Source organism: Oncorhynchus keta, chromosome 11 (genome assembly GCF_023373465.1).
Source record: "Oncorhynchus keta strain PuntledgeMale-10-30-2019 chromosome 11, Oket_V2, whole genome shotgun sequence".
Classification (NCBI taxonomy): Eukaryota; Metazoa; Chordata; class Actinopteri; order Salmoniformes; family Salmonidae; genus Oncorhynchus; species Oncorhynchus keta.
In genome coordinates, this window is record NC_068431.1 from 40,342,479 (window position 1) to 40,363,819 (window position 21,341).

At 41.5% G+C, this 21,341-nt stretch overlaps 2 protein-coding genes and 2 long non-coding RNA genes across 4 annotated transcripts in view; 1 reads left to right on the forward strand and 3 right to left on the reverse strand.

The window, feature by feature from the left end:
• Nucleotides 1-1,917, forward strand: part of LOC118390792 (stAR-related lipid transfer protein 8-like) — a 31,961-nt gene extending 30,044 nt beyond the window's left edge. Inside the window, 3 exon segments of the mRNA XM_052457524.1 lie at nt 556-773; nt 1,026-1,211; nt 1,514-1,917. Coding sequence (XP_052313484.1) covers nt 556-773; nt 1,026-1,211; nt 1,514-1,631 — 522 coding nt within the window. The 3' untranslated portion in view covers nt 1,632-1,917.
• A 19-nt stretch (nt 1,918-1,936) lies between these two features.
• On the reverse strand, nt 1,937-6,287 carry LOC118390794 (relaxin receptor 1-like). Its single transcript, XM_052457526.1, has 5 exons — nt 6,271-6,287; nt 5,790-6,019; nt 5,208-5,618; nt 4,797-5,009; nt 1,937-4,690 (listed from the first exon to the last, which is right to left on the reverse strand). The coding sequence occupies exons 1-5, from the start codon at nt 6,285-6,287 to the stop codon at nt 4,494-4,496; spliced, it is 1,068 nt and encodes a 355-aa protein (XP_052313486.1). The 3' UTR covers nt 1,937-4,493.
• A 571-nt stretch (nt 6,288-6,858) lies between these two features.
• Nucleotides 6,859-8,456, reverse strand: LOC127906185 (uncharacterized). The gene is made up of 4 exons (XR_008060579.1): nt 8,385-8,456; nt 7,396-7,467; nt 7,197-7,268; nt 6,859-6,924 (listed from the first exon to the last, which is right to left on the reverse strand). It is a non-coding gene; the product is annotated as an uncharacterized LOC127906185 (long non-coding RNA).
• A 785-nt stretch (nt 8,457-9,241) lies between these two features.
• LOC127906184 (uncharacterized) lies at nt 9,242-21,136 on the reverse strand. The gene is made up of 5 exons (XR_008060578.1): nt 21,052-21,136; nt 13,984-14,055; nt 10,190-10,261; nt 9,419-9,490; nt 9,242-9,314 (listed from the first exon to the last, which is right to left on the reverse strand). It is a non-coding gene; the product is annotated as an uncharacterized LOC127906184 (long non-coding RNA).
• Between the last annotated feature and the right edge of the window lie 205 nt (nt 21,137-21,341).

A 21,341-nucleotide genomic window follows, 5' to 3' on the forward strand; every position in this document is an offset into this window, starting at 1 on the left:
CTTGTATTCTTCTTTTCTAACTCTTAACAGTAAGTTGAGACCCTGACTGAGTTCCATTAAAAAATAACTACATAATAATAATCAGCCCCCTGCAGCTCTCTGATTCAGAGAGATTGGGTTAATTGCAGAAGACACATTTCATTTGAAGGCATTCAGTTGTACAACTGACTAGGTATCCCTCTTTCCATAATAATAATTATCATTATAAATAGATTACTATTTATATATATATATATATGTATGACCATTTTTCAATGTCACTAAATATTTTATTTCTATATGTTTTGGGTTGGGGCCCCCCTAACGGTCATTCAATCACAGGAGCATGTTTGCCAAATTGAGTTTGAATTTTGACGTACATTGTCACGACAGTATGGCCTTCAATCTTTGTATGACTGGAAAATGGATTTACAATTTGGCATAGCTTCTTTTGCTGTTGGAATGAAGTGAATCCTGTCCACTTTGAAAAGTGAAGGCACGTTAGCTAGCTTGTTAAAGCTACAGTATATGGTCCAGTCCTAAACCATAAAATCACAATCCATTTGTTCTCTTCAGGTAGGGGATGGCCATCCCATCCGTCTTTGGAAAGTGACCACAGAGATCGAGGCTCCGCCCCAGACAGTGTTGCACAGAGTTCTGCGTGAGCGCCACCTGTGGGATGACGACCTACTACACAGCCGTGTAATCGAGGCTCTAGAGGACAACACAGAGGTGTATCACTTTGTGACAGACAGCATGGCACCTCATCCCCGCAGGGACTTCGTAGTGCTGAGGTACGCATGGCGGACGAGAATAGCTGTCTGTCTTGCCAGGTGCTCTATCCAACGCCTCATTGGGAGACATGGACTGAAGGGCAGTGGCCAGAGACCAATCATTCTTATGACTGCCCTTTTCTCAGGGATAGTCAAACATGTTGTTGATTCAGTATGTTGTTGATTCAGTAAGGTGAATTGTTAAATCTTCAGGCTGTTGATTGAAACCAAAGATGACAGCAATGACCCTTGCTGTATTTTTCTCCTGATGAGGCGGTGGTGATTAGGCGGTGGAGACCTTCCTCGGGGCCTATGTCTGCTAGTGTCCTCCTCTGTGGACCATGACAACGTTCACCTGGAAGCGGGGCTACAGGCAGTGCTGCTAACCTCACGGTTCCTGATTGAGCCCTCTGGGATGAGCCGGTCCAGGCTGATGCACTACTGCAGAGCGGACCTCCGGTAGGAAACCAGCTATGCATTCATTTCTATTGGACACCATATTTTTTTGTGATGATTTAAATGGCTAATTGATGCCTACGCACAACATGTTGACCTCGAGTTCATGCAATTAATTTGCACCTTGCCATTTAAACAGTCATAATTACCATGAAAATAATTATGCAATGTAGATTTGTTGTGTGAAAGATAATCTAAATGTGAATGCTATTGATATATCTTTCTGAGTGGGTGAACCTCCGCTGTTATTGAAGTATGTAATTGGATCATAATGTCTTATTTGCCCTTGTGTTGTCATGTTTCAGGGGACGATCACCTGAGTGGTACTGCAAAGTGTTTGGCCATCTCTGTGCAGTGGAAGTTTCTAGGATACGGGGCTCCTTCCCTGTGCTCACAGCAAGAGGAACAGAGACAAAGATTTGAGCTCTGAGATGGCCAGACAGCCCACCTCAGACACGTGCTGCCTACGGCTCACAATTACTAAAATTTAGAGTGCCAATCTGTAGCATTATGCTACATCTACCTGAGAAACTCTCTACAGTGTCATCAACATAGGACTGTCAGGATGTGGACTCTCATATTGTACTGATGTCCCATTAGGAGCAACTGTGGAATTGGTAGCAATATTCTAAACAAGTCTATGCATTAACTCACGATAACATATTCAAAAGTACTCTGAAGTCAATTAAATAGTTTAGATAAACAAAATCAATTTTTTTGAAAGACTAGGTTAGATTAGGACAATTGTGTTGATAGCTTTACTTATGATACTTACATATCAGTTCCCATTTTAATGCTGCTGTGAAAGGAGCAAGACTAAAGGCGAGGATGCTAAAATGCCATGGAATAATTCAGGAGAGCTCTTTAGCAACCATTCCTGTTTGTTCTGTATACTATGCAATTTCTTCATGATAAATTCACAGAGCTAATATATTTTACTACTGTGATTCGCTGCATCTCAAACATAAGAATGGCACCATACCTTGCTACTTGAATAGCTAAACCCCAGTATTGATGATACTTAGATGTAAGAGAGAAAATGGTTGCTTACTGAGACACCTTAGTGGGTGGCAGTGAGCTTTCTTTTATCTCCTAGATATCGGACTTTTTTTTGGACTCTCTGTTTTGCCATGTATTTGTGTGTTACTCAATGTATTTCTATGGGCTATAGTAGTAAAGGCCAAATTCAATATTTTATCAATATATATATTTTTATACTGACAGGGGTCCTAAAATTCAAAATCAAATAGCTAAATGATCCATGGTATTACCATCTTAAAACAATTCCATATGTTAGCTTAGTAGACCCCCCACCCTCCCAGGCCTTGCTTTGGCTATACATTCTCATCAACTGCTTGTATTACTCAAGTGTTTATCATCACACACTGTATGTTAAACATCTCAAGAGGGGGCTCTACTCTGGACTTCATGTTATGTCTCTTCCTTTTACTCCTATCTTTATAAGTCTAACTGGTTAACCTCCTCTCGCTTTAATTTAGCTGCTGAGCTCTAGGGATCAGTCTTCTTCCCCAGATCTTCAGAAGTTTAAAAATAGGAACAGAGACATGTTTTAAATGGGCAAATATCTGTTCACCAAGGCCCAAACTATAATATATAAGCACGGAACTCAAACGATAGAATAAATCAAACTTTGATGTCAGGAAATTATCCATGAATAAATATTTAACTATCACAATGAGGAGGGGAAAGGATTGGAGCATGCTCCACAGTGGACAGACAGCCCGAGCTTTAGGAAACGTAAGTGTGGCAGGTAGCCTAGTGGTTAGAGCGTTGGCCCAGTAACTGGAAGGTTTCTGGCTTGAATCCCCGAGCTGACAAGGTTAACATCTGTTGTTCTGCCCCCGAGCAAGGCAGTTAACCCACTGTTCCCTGGGTGCCGTGGATGGTGACTAAGGCAGCTCCCTGCACCGCTCTGATTCAGAGGGCTTGGGTTAAATGTGGAAGGCATTCAGTTGTACAACTGACTCGGTATCTTCCCTATCTATTGTGTCTCAGTAATCAGTGTTTTATTTATGTCTGTATGATTGAGTCCTTTTGAGTCGTATGACCGTCGTGTGTCGTGTGACTGTGACTACCAGTATGTAAGTGACTATAAGTGTCTGTACAGAATGTAACCATGTACAGGGATGATGTTTTGTTTGATCTAATCTTAATCTGAGTTATGCCATGACTGAATGCCTTTAACCTTTTTCAGTGTTTTCTTATGCCATACGCTTTACATACAGTACATACACTAGTAACCAGTGCTCCTAACTGGAATTACGCCCATTGAATAATTTAAAAAATTGTGTGGAAACAATAACCATAAACACAGTTCTGTGAACTACAGTGTATTTTTAACTTAATTATTTTTTTGTAACACATAACAGGCTGTTGTACTTATATCATTGAAGCAGTAGTAAATAACTTAACATCTTAGCCCACAACGTCTTTATCTAATTTGTCTCATCTATTACTCTTTATTCTCCATTTACTACCTATTTGTATTATATGGCTCTGACTGTAAACAAATGACAAAAGCATTAGATTTGTTGAAATGTGTATTCTCTCCCTAAATCCCCAGCCCCTTTTTCACCACCATCATTTGTATTCTTGTCACAGTTGAGCTTGAAGAAAGCCGTATCACTGCATCAGAATGTGAAATTTACCAAATGTCACACATTAAAACCTGAAACATATCACTAATTTACACCGTTTCAATTCCATATTTGTGGATTTTTTTAATTATACATTTCTACAATTCATATGCAATGAGTGTACAAATCATTAAGAACAGAGGCTCTTTCCATGACAGACTGACCAGGTGAATCCAGGTCGAAGCTATGATCCCTTATTGATGTCACTTGTTAAATCCACTTCAATCGGTGTAGATGATGTTCCTAATGTTTGGTATACTGTAATTTGGGTCAGGAAAATACGTTGATTCTGCACATCTGTGTTTACTGTAACTGTACATTATGTATTCACAAAACATTTGGCAATAAATTGGTTCCCAGAGAATTTGTTCTCTTGCTGGTAAAGAATGATTACATGAATACATCACTCTCCATATCAAATTACATAAGAGCATGGATAGCCAACCCTCCTGGAGAGCTACTCGGTATGCAGGCTTTGCTCAAGCCCTGCTCAAACACACTGATCCTATGTATCAGATGATCTGCAAGATCTTGATGATCTGAATCAGGTGTGTTCCAGAAGGACTGGAATAAAAGCCTGCACACCCAGGAGGGTCGGCGAGCTCCCTGACTGAGAGGTTCCTTTTTGTTAAGGAGGAGGGCTGGGGTTCTGGTAGACTTCAGATACTTTTTGGGAAGTTTCCCTGAGCTCAGTCTGTTTGCACTTGGCCTTCAGGCAGAGTTTCAGTCTCTCCTGGAAGGAGCTGGTGGTGATGGTGTACAGGATGGGGTTTAGGGCACTATTGATGGGCAGGATGAAGATCACCACCCATAAAACGATTGTTCCTGGAGGAAAGGGAGGATGAGGAGGAAGGGAATGAGGCCACAAAGATTAAACTAAATTATAGCAATTTAATAGTAGTAATCATACAACCACATGTATCTGGTTTACCTGCTATTTTCACTTGTAAAAGAGAGAGGATCTTTAGGAGGAATATAGGTGTCCAACACATGGCATCTGTGAAAACAATGAAGAAAAACCTCTTGGCTATAGAGACCTCCTTGTTGTAGACGGACTGTCTTGCTGTCTTAGCAGTTTTCTGTACAGAGTAAAACATGCTGGTGTAGGAGAAGACGATCATGACGAATGCAAAGAGATTCAATCCTGAAAGACAAAATGTGTAATACATGCTTTCATTACACTACAATATACCATCCTGATATAAGCATTGAATAAAACAGAATTATGTCAGCAAAACCATAATCAGCGTAAAGCTATTGCAAAATCCAAGGCCTGTGGAATTGCATCCTCATTATCTTGCAGGAATCAGCCCTGATGGTGGGGCTTCTATGTTCCTCTTACCCAGAAATATTCCAGTGGAGTAGCATCGGGCACCTGGTTTCTCAATCTCGTCTGAGTGAAGTGGAAAACACACTCCATTCCTGCCGTAGTAATTCCCAAACGTCTGCTTGTCCCAGAGGGGAATGACGGCGATTATGAAACCCAGGACCCAGATGAAGATGAGGTAGCAGAGTGTCTGTTTCCGTCCGGCTCTGTAGTTGTGGAAGGGGAACACAATGCACAGGTACTTCTCCATAGTCATGTAGGTCAGAAGCATGACTGACACCTCAGTGGACAGCATGGCCAGAGAGCCAATCAACTGGCACTGCATGCTCTCCATCCACAGCTGGGCGTGTCTGTTGTACTCTCCACAGTATTTGATGTCGAATGCACCAATGAAGAACAGGTATACTCCCATCAAGCAGTCAGCACCTAACAGATGTGATGGATTTCAGGGCACTTAGTTCATATGCATAGATTTTCATGAGATTAGTTGTTTATGCACTGTGTGGTGCTCAATGTATCTCAAAAAATAATTAGTTAGCTAAGTACAAGTTATGTGAAGTGATTGCTGCCCTCATTGTGTTGAGGCAGTCTACTCACAGCACAGTGATATGATGGCCATGGTGTGGTGCTGATTTTCGGATGCAATGCAAGACCGCAGGCATATCACAAAAACGTTGCCAAAGCAGATGATGAAGGCCACCACCCACACAAAAACGCGAAGGATGATGTTTGCAAGAAGATTCTCAAATGTTGAAATCCCGTCAGTGTTTGGCTTGCAACTTCGCACATTAGGAGAGTAGCCACAGTATTCAAATTTCTTAAAATAACTGGGTCAATCAGAAAAAAACGACAATATCACAATTAATCACTTTTGAACAAACTTCCTTCTGAAGTTTTATCATTGATCATTTTCACAGATTCACTTTTATATTGATATGGTTGACAGTTGACAGGTTTGTTTAGGGTATACAGTATGCTTTGTCAGAGAATAATTAGCTGACAAATGGATGTAATTAAATACAGTGCAGAATTGGCCTCTAACCAGGCTTTGGTACTTTGCATGCAGTGTGGACCTGACCTGTGCTGATTAAACATTATTGTTGATTAAACATTATTTGCAGTAACAAGACCTCACTACACACCAAGAAAGATAGCTGTTCATTTTAGGCATCAATTTGCTGTATAGTGGCCTAATTAAGCGTGTATAAGCTGCTAATAAGTAAGTAGCTTACCAGACACTTAAATAGTCCTGTATTATGCATGCATACGAAGCCATGAATTCATTAGTTGTTGGCGGATAATTGGCAACAAATGTTTAGACATCTACTCATACTACATTTAGCCTGTTTTTAGGCCTACAGTAAGCTACTTAAAAATTATGAAATTCCAATTAGCAGCTTCTACAGGCTTAGTGCCTTGCTGTTTATACAGTATGGACACATGAAATTAAATGTCGATGACATAACAATAATAAATGAAGACATAAGATATACCGGTACTCACATATGGGCCAAGTTCCGAAGAGAGCGAAACATCTGAATACTGATGTTTGGTATATCGACCTCCTCTATACTCCTGAGGGGAAACAGAAAAGTCACTATTTCTCAAATTCACTAAAACTAGTAAACCATGTTACATAAGTATGAAATACGTTACTTACAGAGATTGCAAATTGACAAACATGTCAAACTGATCATCATAGATATGAGTCAGAGGGTTATTTGAGATGTTCCTGAGAGAGGAGGAGGGGGGGGGACATCAATACAGGGCAGGTTATATCACTTTGATTTATTGCCCCTCCACTCTGTGGTCAACATGGCCTCAATGCCAGATCGATGAAAAGTAAAGTTAATAAACTGAAACTCAACAATATGAAGTTATACTTTTGGCCTACTTGATCGTACAAAGCGTATCAAACGCTTTCAGTAAATCCACAATGAGAACATCTTTCAAAACAATAAATATATCAGGGCTAGGATGCAAGTAGTCATTGGATATACTTACAACTGTTTTAGGTTTTGAAGATTTGTAAATATAGTTGGTGAGAACTCCTCAATTTTGTTTAAAGATACGTCCCTGGAATGACAGTTTAAATGAATCCATTGACAAAAAATATTTTCAACAATGAAATACATTACTGTATTTGGACATATTACAACATTATTTGACCCATGTAATGTTGTGTGAAGTAGAGTTAACTCACAAGTCTATCAGGTTTGGCATGCCAGAAAATATTCCCTCCTCAATAGTTTGTATTCTGTTTTTTCGAAGAGCCCTGCAAAATAAACGTTTCTATAAGTGATCATTATTATTCAAGAACAGTCTCTACAAGACCGATGACATTACTTGAATAGTAGTGGCCCACAGCCATTTGGATACACTGCTTGTTAGATTTGATTTGGAATTATAATTTGATAGTAACGTTACTGTAAGTATTTCTTAAAGGAATGGTGTACTATTTATACAGTATGAAAGCAAAACAAATTCTCTACTCCCACTAATACCTATCAAACTCAGTTTGTGTTACCTGTCTGTTCAAATTTGATGTATTAATTTGACTCATTCCTCACCAGATAAAGTCCAGCCTCAATAATTCAATACACTTAAGCTGACATCACAGGATACATATTTAGCACTCAGGGTTGGATGAGTCAAAGAGACAGAGTATTTCCATGCTCTCAACCACCCATGGCCTCCCCTATCCCCTTCAATTGAGAGAGCTAATGCACCCCATGTATATCAGATTGGAATTTTGCTTTCCTGACTCCTCATTATTCTCACCATCACACATGGCCTTAGAAGCAATCGCCAGTGATAGAAACGGCCAACTTAATTTGTGTAGGCTCCAATGGTTTCTCTCCCTCAGACTGAATTTCATTACCAGCTGCAGTAGTGCAGATGCTCCAGACTGAAGTATATAGCTTTAACATAAGCACCATTTACCAGTCTTGGTTTTACACCAGAAAATGTCTCCTTAGAGTATGGCAGAATTTAATTTGAAATATAAATCCTATGAAAACCGAGCATGTGTCTTCTTTCATTGCGTTCATCTCTCTCTCTAGTGCAGATGGAATAGTTTCAAATGCAATTATTGACAGTAAGGCATTCTATCCAATTGGATTTGGTACAAAGATGAACAAATATTGTAAAGAAATTGAGGAAACTATATAGTCTAAATTCAACAAAACTCACAATACTGTCAGAGTGGTGCAGTTTTGAAAGCTGGAAACCCACAAAGATGATATCTTGTTCCCCTCCAGTTCTCTGTGAAAAAGATGTGTCAGATCATTCTGGCATTAATGAATGATATCTGCATCGGTATCTGGTAGTTGGTACATGAACTACATGAACAACTACATGAATTTCACTTCTGATCTCATGTGAAGATAATGTAATAAAGTGTGGTCACAAGTAAAAGCAACATGTGACAACATGAAACTACATGTGAAAACATTTAAGCACGTGAAAACATGATCTTGTGAAATAAATGTGACAACATGGGGATGCAAAATTTCAAAATGTGACACCATGAAACTACATGTGACAATATTAGAACGTTTTTTTACATGTGAAAGTGCAAATTCAATTTTCACGTGAAAAATGTTCATGTGTTCATATGTTTTTCACCTGCAGTTCACATTTGAGGTGAATGCATGTTATTCTCCTCACATGTGAAAAGATGGTGTTAACATATGGTTTCAGATGTGTAGAACTGACCTCATTTGTCTTTTGTTATCATATGTGAACATTTCTGCACATGTGAAAACAAAAAGTTTTTCAGATGAAAATCCATATGTAAAATATCATCATGTGAAGTGTTCCAAAACCACATGGTTTCACATGATTTCACATGTGAAATCGAGATTTTCATTGAGAAGTCATGTGGTTTTTCCATATGGGTAATAATGAGTTTTGTGAAAAGAGATACTGTTGCAGAGTGATTATGGCAAACAGAGTCATAAATAATACACCTGATTATGAGAAAACATGATTTAGAGTTGTCAAATACAATCAAATATATTATCCATCATAATGCGTAATACTTACAGCCAGTTTAATCTAGGCATTTCCTGGCAGACAGATTTCTTGGGGATGGATTCTAGGGAATTGTTCAGCAAAGACCTGCAGCCAAATTAAATTACATTTAAAGAGCGTGTTGGTTAAATGATGACGTGTATCTCATGAGATCTTAATTAAAGTAATAAGCACAGTGGCATGATACTTACAGGAAAAATAACGATTTCAGCCCCTCAAACGATTTCTGTCTCAGAGATGCTATTCTATTTTCATCAAGAATCCTACACCCATACAGACCAGAGGAAAATAGATACATTTATTTGTCACACTAAACCCTATAATTGTCATATTACTTTTGCTAAAAATCTATAGAAATCTTCTGCAGCTATACTGTTGTAATTACTGTTGTCAAAGAGAACAACGTTAATGAGCATTAGTACATGGGCCATGATATCATACCATCATGTATCATACCTGAGGATTGTTAGCTACACCATAAATGTCACACTGTATCATACTTTATGCTCATTGCTTTCTTGAGAAAATAGAGCAGCACAAACAAGATTCTGAGGCATTCTCTGAGGCATTTCATAACGAAGGTGGCTTTAAAGGGATAGTTCAAGATTTTAGCAATTAATCTGATCCCATAGACTTCCAGTCATTATGCTATTCCTCGTTAGCAATCGCATCAGAAACTACCTCCAACTTCCTTCAAACTACACACAGAGACATAAAAATGGTATCCATCAGTTTCCTGATTCTGGATAAGTAGAAAAAATAACTATCCCTCGAACTATCCCTTTAAGGTCACTGAAAACAACTGCCCAGTGTAGCACAGTTTCCAACAAGATATACAGGTGTTTTTGTATCAATTAAATAAATACTGTCTACAATCTCATGAATCCCACTGAGGCACTGAAGGATTTCCTAATGAAGGTATCTTAAGGTCACTGAAAACATCCTCCCCCCAGTTGACTTACAGCCACTCCAGGTTCCAAAGGTCTTCAAAAATGCCAGCCTTCAACAACGTAATCCGATTCTGACTGAGAAATCTTATCACAGCAGGCCAGTTTTAAAAGAGATAAGGAGGTAAATGTAAAGATAAAAAGCCATACATTAATATTTGATATGGGACAACATAGAGTAAATAAAACAATATTGTCAAAGTGCAGATATTCAACTGCTTGCATGAGGTAAGGTAGGGTAAGGTAGGGTAACATCCACCTGCTACTCATGCAAATTCTATCTGAGTGTATAGGGACAGAGCACTGACACATTTTCCATGTCGTTGTTTGTTTTCCCCAGCCCTACAACCTACACCAATAATCAGGAATGCAGAGGAGAAACACTAACATCAAGCTGGATGTGAAAAGTAGGAGTTGATTTCCTGTCAACTATCCAAAGCTAGCTGTCGGAGAAAATAGAAGAAACTGAGTGTACAAACATGAGGAACACCTGCTCTTTCCATGACATAGACTGACCTGGTGAATCCAGGTGGAAGCTATGATCCCTTATTGATGTCACCTGTAATATACTCTTCAGTCAGTGTAGATGAAGGGGATGAGACAGGTTAAATAAGTATTTTTAAGCCTTGATATAATTGAGACATGGAATGTGTATGTGTTCCATTCAGAGGGTGAAAGGGCAAGACAAAATATTTAAGTGCCTTCGAACGGGGTATGGTAATGACCCCGCACATTCTGAAATTGCCTTTTTGTCCCCCCCTAGTTTTATAATTGGAATGTGATACAAACTAATATTTGGTGTGCTTTAGGACCATGCGGACACCTCTGAGCAGTTAGGTAGGCTGTTTGGAGTGTTTATCCGACTGGATAAAAAATATCCGACTGGATAAAAACAAAATACAGTGGGGCAAAAAAGTATTTTGTCAGCCACCAATTGTGCAAGTTCTCCCACTTAAAATAGGTACACTTCAACTATGACAGACAAAATGAGAAAAAAATCCAGAAAATCACATTGTAGGATTTTTAATGAATTTATTTGCAAATTATTGTGGAAAATAAGTATTTGGTCACCTACAAACAAGTAAGATTTCTGGCTCTCACAGACCTGTAACAACTTCTTTAAGAGGCTCCTCTGTCCTCCACTCATTACCTGTATTAATGGCACCTGTTTGAACTTGTTATCAGTATAAAAGACACCTGTCCACAAGCTCAAACAGTCACACTCCAAACTCCACTATGGCCAAGACCAAAGAGCTGTCAAAGGACACCAGAAACAAAATTGTAGACCTGCACCAGGCTCAGAAGACTGAATCTGCAATAGGTAAGCAGCTTGGTTTGAAGAAATCAACTGTGGGAGCAACTATTAGGAAATGGAAGACATACAAGACCACTGATAATCTCCCTTGATCTGGGGCTCCACGCAAGATCTCACCCCGTGGGTTCAAAATGATCACAAGAACGGTGAGCAAAAATCCCAGAACCACACGGGGGGACCTAGTGAATGACCTGCAGAGAGCTGGGACAAAAGTAACAAAGCCTACCATCAGTAACACACTATGCCGCCAGGGACTCAAATCCTGCAGTGCTAGGCGTGTCCCCCTGCTTAAGCCAGTACATGTCCAGGCCCGTCTGAAGTTTGCTAGAGAGCATTTGGAAGATTGGGAGAATGTCATATGGTCAGATGAAACCAAAATATAACTTTTTGGTAAAAACTCAACTCGTCGTGTTTGGAAGACAAAGAATGCTGAGTTGCATCCAAAGAACACCATACCTACTGTGAAGCATGGGGGTGGAAACATCATGCTTTGGGGCTGTTTTTCTGCAAAGGGACCAGGACGACTGATCCGTGTAAAGGAATGAATGAATGGGGCCATGTATCGTGAGATTTTGAGTGGGGCATTGAAGATGAAACGTGGCTGGGTCTTTCAGCATGACAATGATCCCAAACACACCGCCCGGGCAACGGAGGAGTGGCTTCGTAAGAAGCATTTCAAGGTCCTGGAGTGACCTAGCCAATCTCCAGATCTCAACCCCATAGAAAATCTTTGGAGGGAGTTGAAAGTCTGTGTTGCCCAGCAACAGCCCCAAAACATCACTGCTCTAGAGGAGATCTGCATGGAGGAATGGGCCAAAATACCAGAAACAGTGTGTGAAAACATTGTGGAGACTTACAGAAAATGTTTGACTTCTGTCATTGCTAACAAAGGGTATATAACAAAGCATTGAGATACACTTTTATTATTGACCAAACACTTATTTTCCACCATAATTTGCAAATAAATTCATTAAAATTCCTACAATGTGATTTTCTGGATTTTTTTTCTCTGATTTTTTCTGTCATAGTTGAAGTGTACCTATGATGAAAATTACAGGCCTCTCTCATCTTTTTAAGTGGGAGAACTTGCACAATTGGTGGCTGACTAAATGCTTTTTGACCCACTGTATATAGATATTCTATGATGGTTTTATTTTATTTTTACCTCCCCTTTTCTCCCCAATTTCGATCTTGTCTCATCGCTGCAACCCTCCAATGGGCTCGCGAGAGGTGAAAGTGGAGTCATGTATCCTCCCGTCGGCTGGGTAGTGAGACAGACAGTGTGTGCATAGCAGGACATGTGTGTGCGTCTGTTTGCGTGCATGTGTGTGTGGGTATGTGTGTATGTGCTTCTGTTTGTGTGTCTGTTTATGTGTGTGCATATGTTTGTGTGTATGTGTGGGCGTGAGAAGTCAGTATAAAATGAATTGATTTGTATTCTTGACTTCAGAACGTTCCCGTGAATAAACATTTCACTGTGGTAGACCGGGCCTCTGTCGGTTTTCATTCGGCCAGGATCTTACAAATTCTGGTTTGCAGACTGAGAGTAAAATAATTAAATTGGGTGATGTACCTGGAGAACATAATTATCTTATCACCCCCCTAACACGCTCCTTAATACCCGCCAGTTTAACCAGGAATCCAGCCTCATCAAAGGAAACACCGTTCAACTGGCAACCGGAGTCAGCCTGCATGGCCTGCCGACCATAAGGAGTCGCTAGAGCACGATGAGCCAAGTAATGCCCCTCTGGCCAAACCCTCCCCTAACTGGGACGATGCTGGGCAAATTGTTCGCCGTCCTATGGGACTAGTGCCTCAGACCGCTGGACCACTCAGGAGGCCCGCTGCTGGGTTTTTCACACTCAACAGTTTCCCGTGTGTATCAACAATGATGCACCACCCATCCAGGCAACTCGAGACAACTGTGGGAAGTATTGTAGTCAACATGGGCCAGCATCCCTGTGGAACGCTTTCAACACCTCGTGGCCATGTCCCGACTAATTGAGGCTGTTCTGAGGGCAATAGGGGGTGCAACTCAATATTAGGACGGTTTTCCTAATGTGTTGTACACTCAGTGTATACTCTCCAGGATGCCTTGATTCATAATGACTGTCCTCTGTGTGAATCCTGAAGGAGGTGGATGAAGGGGTTTCATGTGTTCCCTTAATTACAGACCAGACGGATTTATATCCACCAGACCTGGGCACTTCACACGTCTCAGGTTTGTATATCGGAGGACGACTACAGTATCTGAATCTGTATGTATAAACACTTCTCAAGGAAGCGCCAGTAAAAGGGTCAGTGTATTCAATGACTGGTTTTCTTTGATTTCAAAGAGCTAAACACCATACTACAGTACTACATTCTACATAATGTTCAATAAAAAAATTGCATGAAGTATGATGTATCCAGGACAACAATTTGTGGTGATGTAGGGATATACATATGGTACCACAGGTCAGACAGTGGTGGCCCATAGTGAATTAGGACATACAGTCTTCTTAGTGAGTAGAGTCCTGAGAATGCCTGCTTGCAGATGCTTTTGATCCTGTTGTCTTCCAGGTGTCTGTGGAATATAAATATATTGTTAAAGGTGTAAATGACAAAGGCCTGGTTTAATGAGAAAGAAAATAAGATATCATCAATAATCTTACACCAGTTGTATTCGACAAATGTGACAAGTAATTTAATTTGATTTGTAGTCTATGAGACAAAACTACATGACGATTGTCAGAGTGAGGATAAATATATTGAGGATTATCATTATGTTAGTATAAGATTAACACAACTGTTTTAATGAACAACTTACATTTAAAAGTATGGCTGCATCCTGCCTTTTCATAAGTATGGATGAATAGACAAATGTACTGAATGAATACGTTATTTCAAACTATGATTATTTAGTGTCATTTTATTGCTGATTTTTAATCTGATTTATGTCTTACTAGACCTGGACGCTTCACACGATTTTCATTTGTCTGCATTCACATTAGACATACAACTTGAATTGCATCCATTTAAAGGTCCTGAACAGTCATCTTTTTCCTCAAGAAAAATAGCATCTGAGTTATCTAAACCTCACCCATAATATTTGTTCCCGTTTAAGAAATAGACCAGTTCAAATACCACAAATTGTAAAACAGCATATTTTGATTTTTGGTGGGTGAGTTAAAAATGGAGAAACACCTGGATGCATAAGGTAAGTTAAATGTAAAATACTAGGTCAATTCCAGTAGAATGGAAACACAACATACTCAAAACAAGGAAGCCATGCCTAAACACAGCTATATCAACACCCTTCTTGTCAATTTAACAGGTAAATTGTGAGGAGAACATTTACCACTGCATTCAGTCGGAACCCCAGAATAAGAGCCCATTTATGCTTGATCCAAAAATGTGGTCAGAGGTGCCGTATGGATGGTGTGACGCAATTGCGAAGCCTCCGAATTGAGCTCACAGAGGCCAAATTGAGCTCAGTATTGCATCGTCGTGTGCCTCTCAAATGTTGTAACAATGCGGAGGGCTCCGTATAGTTCTGCATTGACATGATTGGTTGATGGTAGGGTAGAACATGAGGTCCTTCATAAACTTAAACTCACTTCCTTGACAACTTCCTTCACAACAGCTCTACGCTGCTCGGAGAAGCCCAAGAAGTATGAATGCCCTGACTTCTGTAGAGGCCGTATCACACTAAATGCTGCACGGCCAATGCAGACTGCGGAATGACCATGTAGCGCCTTTAAGCAGGAAGACAACACTAAAAAGGTAGCAAAAACAGTACACGACAACACTTTTAAGGTGCTTACAGACAGGCCACGGTAAGGGCGGAGGTCTCATAGACTTCAATAGGGCGGCAGGGCAGTTCTGCAAGGTTGTGCTCGCTCCTTTGAGTGGTTCAAAAAAATATATATTTTAAAAATGTTATTTCACCTTTATTTAACCAGGTAGGCTAGTTGAGAACAAGTTCTCATTTGCAACTGCGAATGGCCAAGATAAAGCATAGCAATTTGACACATACAACAACACAAAGTTACACATGGAATAAACAAAACAGTCGATAATACAGTATAACAAAAGAAAACAAAAAGTCTATATACAGTGAGTGCAAACGAGGTAAGATAAGGGAGTTAAGACAATAAATAGGCCATGGTGGCGAAGTAATCACAATATAGCAGTTAAACACTGGAATAGTAGATGTGCAGAAGATGAATGTGCAAGTAGAGATACTGGGGTGCAAAGGAGCAAGATAAATAAATAAATACTGTATGGGGATGAGGTATGTAGATAGATGGGCTGTTTACAGATGGGCTATGTACAGGTGCAGTGATCTGTGAGCTGCTCTGACAGCTGGTGCTTAAAGCTAGTGAGGGAGATATAAGTCTCCAGCTTCAGAGATTTGTGCAGTTCGTTCCAGTCATTGGCAGCAGAGAACTGGAAGGAAAGACGACCAAAGGAGGAATTGGCGGGTGACCAGTGAAATATATCTGCTGGAGCGCGTACTACGAGTGGATGCTGCTATGGTGACCAGTGAGCTGAGATAAGGCGGGGCTTTACTTAGCAGAGACTTGTAGGTAACCTGTAGCCAGTGGGTTTGGCGACGAGTATGAGGCAACCATTGAGAGCGTACAGGTTGCAATGGTGGGTAGTGTATGGGGCTTTGGTGACAAAACGGATGGCATTGTGATAGACTGCATCCAGTTTGTTGAGTAGAGTGTTGGAGGCTATTTTATAGATAACATCACTGAAGTCGAGGATCGGTAGGATGGTCAGTTTTACGAGGGTATGTTTGGCAGCATGAGAGAAGGAGGCTTTGTTGCGATATAGGAAGCCAATTCTAGATTTAATTTTTGATTGGAGATGCTTAATGTGAGTCTGGAAGGAGAGTTTACAGTCTAATCAGACACCTAGGTATTTGTAGTTGTCCATGTATTCTAAGTCAGAGCGGTCCCAGAGAATCACCAGCAGCAAGAGCAACATCATTGATGTATACAAAGAGAGTCGGCCCAAGGATTGAAACCCTGTGGCACCCCCATAGAGACTGCCAGAGGTCCGGACAACAGGCCCTCCGATTTGACACACTGAACTCTATCAGAAAAGTAGTTGGTCAACAAGGCGAGGCAATCATTTGAGAAACCAAGGCTGTCGAGTCTGCCAATAAGAATGTGGTGAATGACAACGTCGAAAGCCTTGGCCAGATCGATGAATACGGCTGCACAGTAATGTCTCTTATCGATGGCAGTTATGATGTCGTTTAGGACCTTGAGCGTGGCTGAGGTGCACCCATGACCAGCTCTGAAACCAGATTGCATAGTGGAGAAGGTATGGTGGGATTCGAAATGGTTGGTAATCTGTTTGTTAACTTGGCTTTCGAAGACCTTAGAAAGACAGGGTAGGATAGATATAGGTCTGTAGCAGTTTGGGTCTAGAGTGTCACCTCCTTTGAAGAGGGGGATGACCGTGGCAGCTTTCCAATCTTTGGGAATCTCAGACAATATGAAAGAGAGGTTGAACAGGCTAGTAATAAGGGTTGCAACAATTTCGGCAGATAATTTTAGAAAGAGAGGGTCCAGATTGTCTCGCCCGGCTGATTTGTATGAGTCCAGATTTTGCAGCTCTTTCAGAACATCAGCTATCTGGATTTGGGTAAAGAAGAAATGGTGGGGGCTTTGGCGGGTTGCTGTAGAGGGTGCCGGGCAGGTGGGGGGAACCAGGTGTAAAGCATGGCCAGCCGTAGAGAAATGCTAATTGAAATTCTCAATTATAGTGTATTTATCGGTGGTGACAGTGTTTCCTAGCCTCAGAGCAATGGGCAGCTAGGAGGGCGAGTTAGTTAGGATGACATCTATGAGGGTGCCCGTGTTTACGGATTTTGGGTTGTACCTGGTAGGTTCATTGATAATTTGTGTGAGATTGAGGGCATCAAGCTTGGATTGTAGGATGGCCGGGGTGTTAAGCATGTCCCAGTTTAGGTCACCTAGTAGCACAAGCTCAGAAGATAGATGGGAGGCAATCAATTCACATATGGTATCGAGGGCACAGCTGGGGTCAGAGGGAGGTCTATAGCAAGCGGCAACAGTGAGAGATTTGTTTCTGGAAAGGTGAATTTTTAGAAGTAGAAGTTCGGAATTGTTTGGGTACAGACTTGGATAGTAATACAGAACTCTGCAGGCTATCTTTGCAGTAGATTGCAACACCGCCCCCTTTGACAGTTCTATCTTGGCGGAAAATGTTATAGTTAGCGATGGAGACATCAGGGTTTTTGGTGGTTTTCCTAAGCCAGGATTCAGACAAGGCTAAGACATCCGGGTTTGCGGAGTGTGCTAAAGCAGTGAGTAAAACAAACTTAGGGAGTAGGCTTCTAATGTTAACATGCATGAAACCAAGGCTTTTACGTTTACAGAAGTCAACAAATAAGAGCACCTGGGGGGTGGGAGTGGAGCTAGGCACTGCAGGACCTGGATTAACCTCCACATCACCAGAGGAACAGAGGAGAAGTAGAGTAAGGGTACGGCTAAAGGCTATACAAACTGGCCGTCTAGCACGTTCGGAACAGAGAGTAAAAGGAGCAGGTTTCTGGGCACAATAGCATAGATTCAAGGCATAGTGTACAGACAAAGGCAAGATAGGATAGGTACACCTAGGCATTGAGTAATGATGAGAGAGATATAGTCTCTAGAGACGTTTAAACCAGGTGATGTCATCGCATATGTAGGAGGTAGAACAACATGGTTGGTTAAGGCATATTGAGCAGGGCTAGAGGCTCTACAGTGAAATAAGACAGTAGTCACTAACCAGGACAGTAATGGACAAGACATATTGATATTAGAGAGAGGTATGCGTAGCCAAGTGAGCATATGGGTCTAGTGAGTGGTTGGGCTGACTGGGAACACGGCGATTCAGACAGTTAGCAGACCGATGCTAACAAGCTAACGGTTAGTAGGCCGGGGCTAAACGAGCTAGCAGTTAGCTGAATGGGTTAGCAAGCAAGCAGTTAGCAGGGGCTAGCAGTTTGCCGACCGGGGCAGGCAAGCTAGCAGTTAGCAGAACGGGCAGGCAAGTTAGCAGTTAGCAGACCTGGCTTAGCAAGTTAGCCTATAGGGTACCGCACGATGGGGGTAAGTCTGTTTTTGCCTCTTCGTGCGGTGACGTCGATAGACCAGTCGTGGAGATAGTAGGGTTCCAAGTAGCTCTAGGTAGCTAGCAGGCCTAGCAGGTTAGCAGAATGGGCCTTCAGCGGACTTCGCGCCTGAGGGGCCTGTTGGAATCCTCGGGTAGGTTATCTCGGTATTCCAGTCGTAGAGGATCGGCGGGGTTCCATGCACCGTACCGGCAGTAGAAGGGGTCCGGATATTGTAGCCGGGGAGTGGGCTTCGGTGGTAGCACAGGAGCCCTTGCTGGGCTAGCTTCAGGCTAATTGGTGCTTGCTCTGGGATGGAAATGCTAGCCAGGAGTAGTCACCCGGGATTGCGGTTAGCTAGTTGCGATGATCCAGATGAAAATGTTCAGAGTTTGCGGGAGGAATCCGGTGATATGGGGAGAAATAGGTCCGTTATGCTCTGGTTTGAGTCACGTTGTTCGAACTGGCGAGATCTTTCCGAGGTTAGCTGATGACCGCTAGCAATGGTTTGCTAACTGATAGCTGGTAGGTAGTTACTGTAGCTGGCTAGTTTCAGTTGAGGGATTCCAGATCCGAAGTAAATAGAAATACTTTAGAAAAAAGCCGACCCACGCCACATTGGGTGAGGCGGGTTGCAGGAGAGTATTTAGAAGTTGAGGTTTAGCAAAATATTTTTAAAAGATATGCGAAGAAAAATATGTAGAAAGGTATATACAAGGGACAGGACAAAAGACAAAGACGTCTGACTGCTACGCCATCTTGGAATTAATGGAGAAAAAAAACAAAAAAACTTCAATAGGGTGGCAGGGCAGTTCTGCAAGGTGGTGCTCGCTTCTGTGACTGGTTCCAAAAGATGAAATTACCTGAAGTCTTGAGCGGCTGCAGCGCATGATGGACTAATGAGCAAAGTTAATCTTGTTAACCAATCAAACAATGTTTTAATGACAACATTCGAGCTGTCAACAACCAGGGACCGCTGGTCTCATGGTGCATTTGTCGTTTACCATGGCCCATGTGTAAGCAACTTTAAATGTGTTACTGAGTCTAGATATGATCAAATCAGGAGAAGAACAAGTGAAGGATGCAGCATAGAGAAAATGGTTGAAGGTAGGGTGGGTTTATAGAGATGCACAGTTCCAAAGTGTCCGAAGTTGAGGGACCGAGTTCCAAAGTGTCCAAAGTTGAGGGACCGTGCAATTGGCATTCTGACTGCAGGAATGTCCACTAGAGCTGTTGACAGAGAATGTAATGTTAATTTCTTTACCAAAATGTTGTTTTACAGAATTTGGCAGTAGGTCCAACCGGCCTCACTACCGCAGACCACGTGTAACCACGCCAGCCCAGGATATTCACATCCGGCTTCTTCACCTGCGAGATTGGCTGAGACCAGCCACCCGGACAGGTGTTGAAACTGTGGTGGCACAACCGAAAGATGTCTGCACAAACTGTCAGAAACCGTCTCAGGGAAGATCATCTCCATCCTCGTCGTTCTCACCAGGGTCTTGAGCTGACTGCAGTTCGACATTGTAACCGACTTCAGTGGGCAAATGTTCACCTTTGATGGCCACTGGGATGCTGGAGAAGTGTGCTAATCCCACGGATGAATCTGGGTTTCATGGAATTGTGTGGGCGAGCGGTTTGCTGATGTTAATGTGGTGAACAGAATGCCCCATGGTGGCGGTGGGGTTATGGTATGTGCAGCAATAAGCTTCGGACAATGAACGCAATTGCTTCAGCATGTTTCAGCATGATAATGCACAGCCCCATGTCGCAAGGATCGTACACTATAGTTGTGGCTGCCCAAAAGGTTATGGAATCACATTGTATTTGTGGTTTAGATATTGTTCTAATAAATGACTGTATATGGTTGGTTAATTTTCACCTCCCTGACCAAGGCCCTTCTCCCCCGATTGCTCAGTTTGGCCGGGGGGCCAGCTCTAGGAAGAGTCTTGGTGGTTCCAAACTTGCATTTAAGAATGATGGAGGCTACTGTATTCTTGGGGACCTTTAATGCTGCAGACATTTTTTGGTACCCTTCCTCAGATCTGTGCCTCGACACAATTCTGTTTCGGAGCTCTACGGACAATTCCTTAGACCTCATGGCTTGCACTGTCAACTGTGGGACCTTATATAGACAGGTTTGTGTCTTTCCAAATCATGTCCAATCAATTGAATTTACAACAGGTTGACTCAAATCAAGTTGTAGAAACATCTCAAGGATGGTCAATGGAAACAGGATGCACCTGAGCTCAATTTCGAGTATCATAGCAAAGGGTCTGAATACTTATGTAAATAAGGTATTTCTGTTTCCTATTTTTAATACATTTGCAAAAATTTATTAAAAAAACGATAAAAAATTATGGGTTTTTGATGACGCCTTTAAGCAGGAGGACGACAAAAAAAGGTTGCAAGAACAATACACCACAACACTTTTAAGGTGCTTACAGACAGGCCATGGTAAGCGGCGGAGGTCTCATAGACTTCAATGGGAGTAGGGCGGCAGGGCAGTTCTGCAAGGTGGTGCTCGCTCCTGTGAGTGGCGCCAAAAGATTAAATTAGCTGAAGTCTTGAGCAGCCGCTGCACATGATTGATCATTTTTTATAGTTAAAAAAAAAAGTAATCAATTTTAGAATAAGGCTGTAACGTAACAAAATGTGGAAAAAGGGAAGGGGTCTAAATACTTTCCAAATGCACTGTATATGCCCACATAAAACACATAAGTCATATACATATA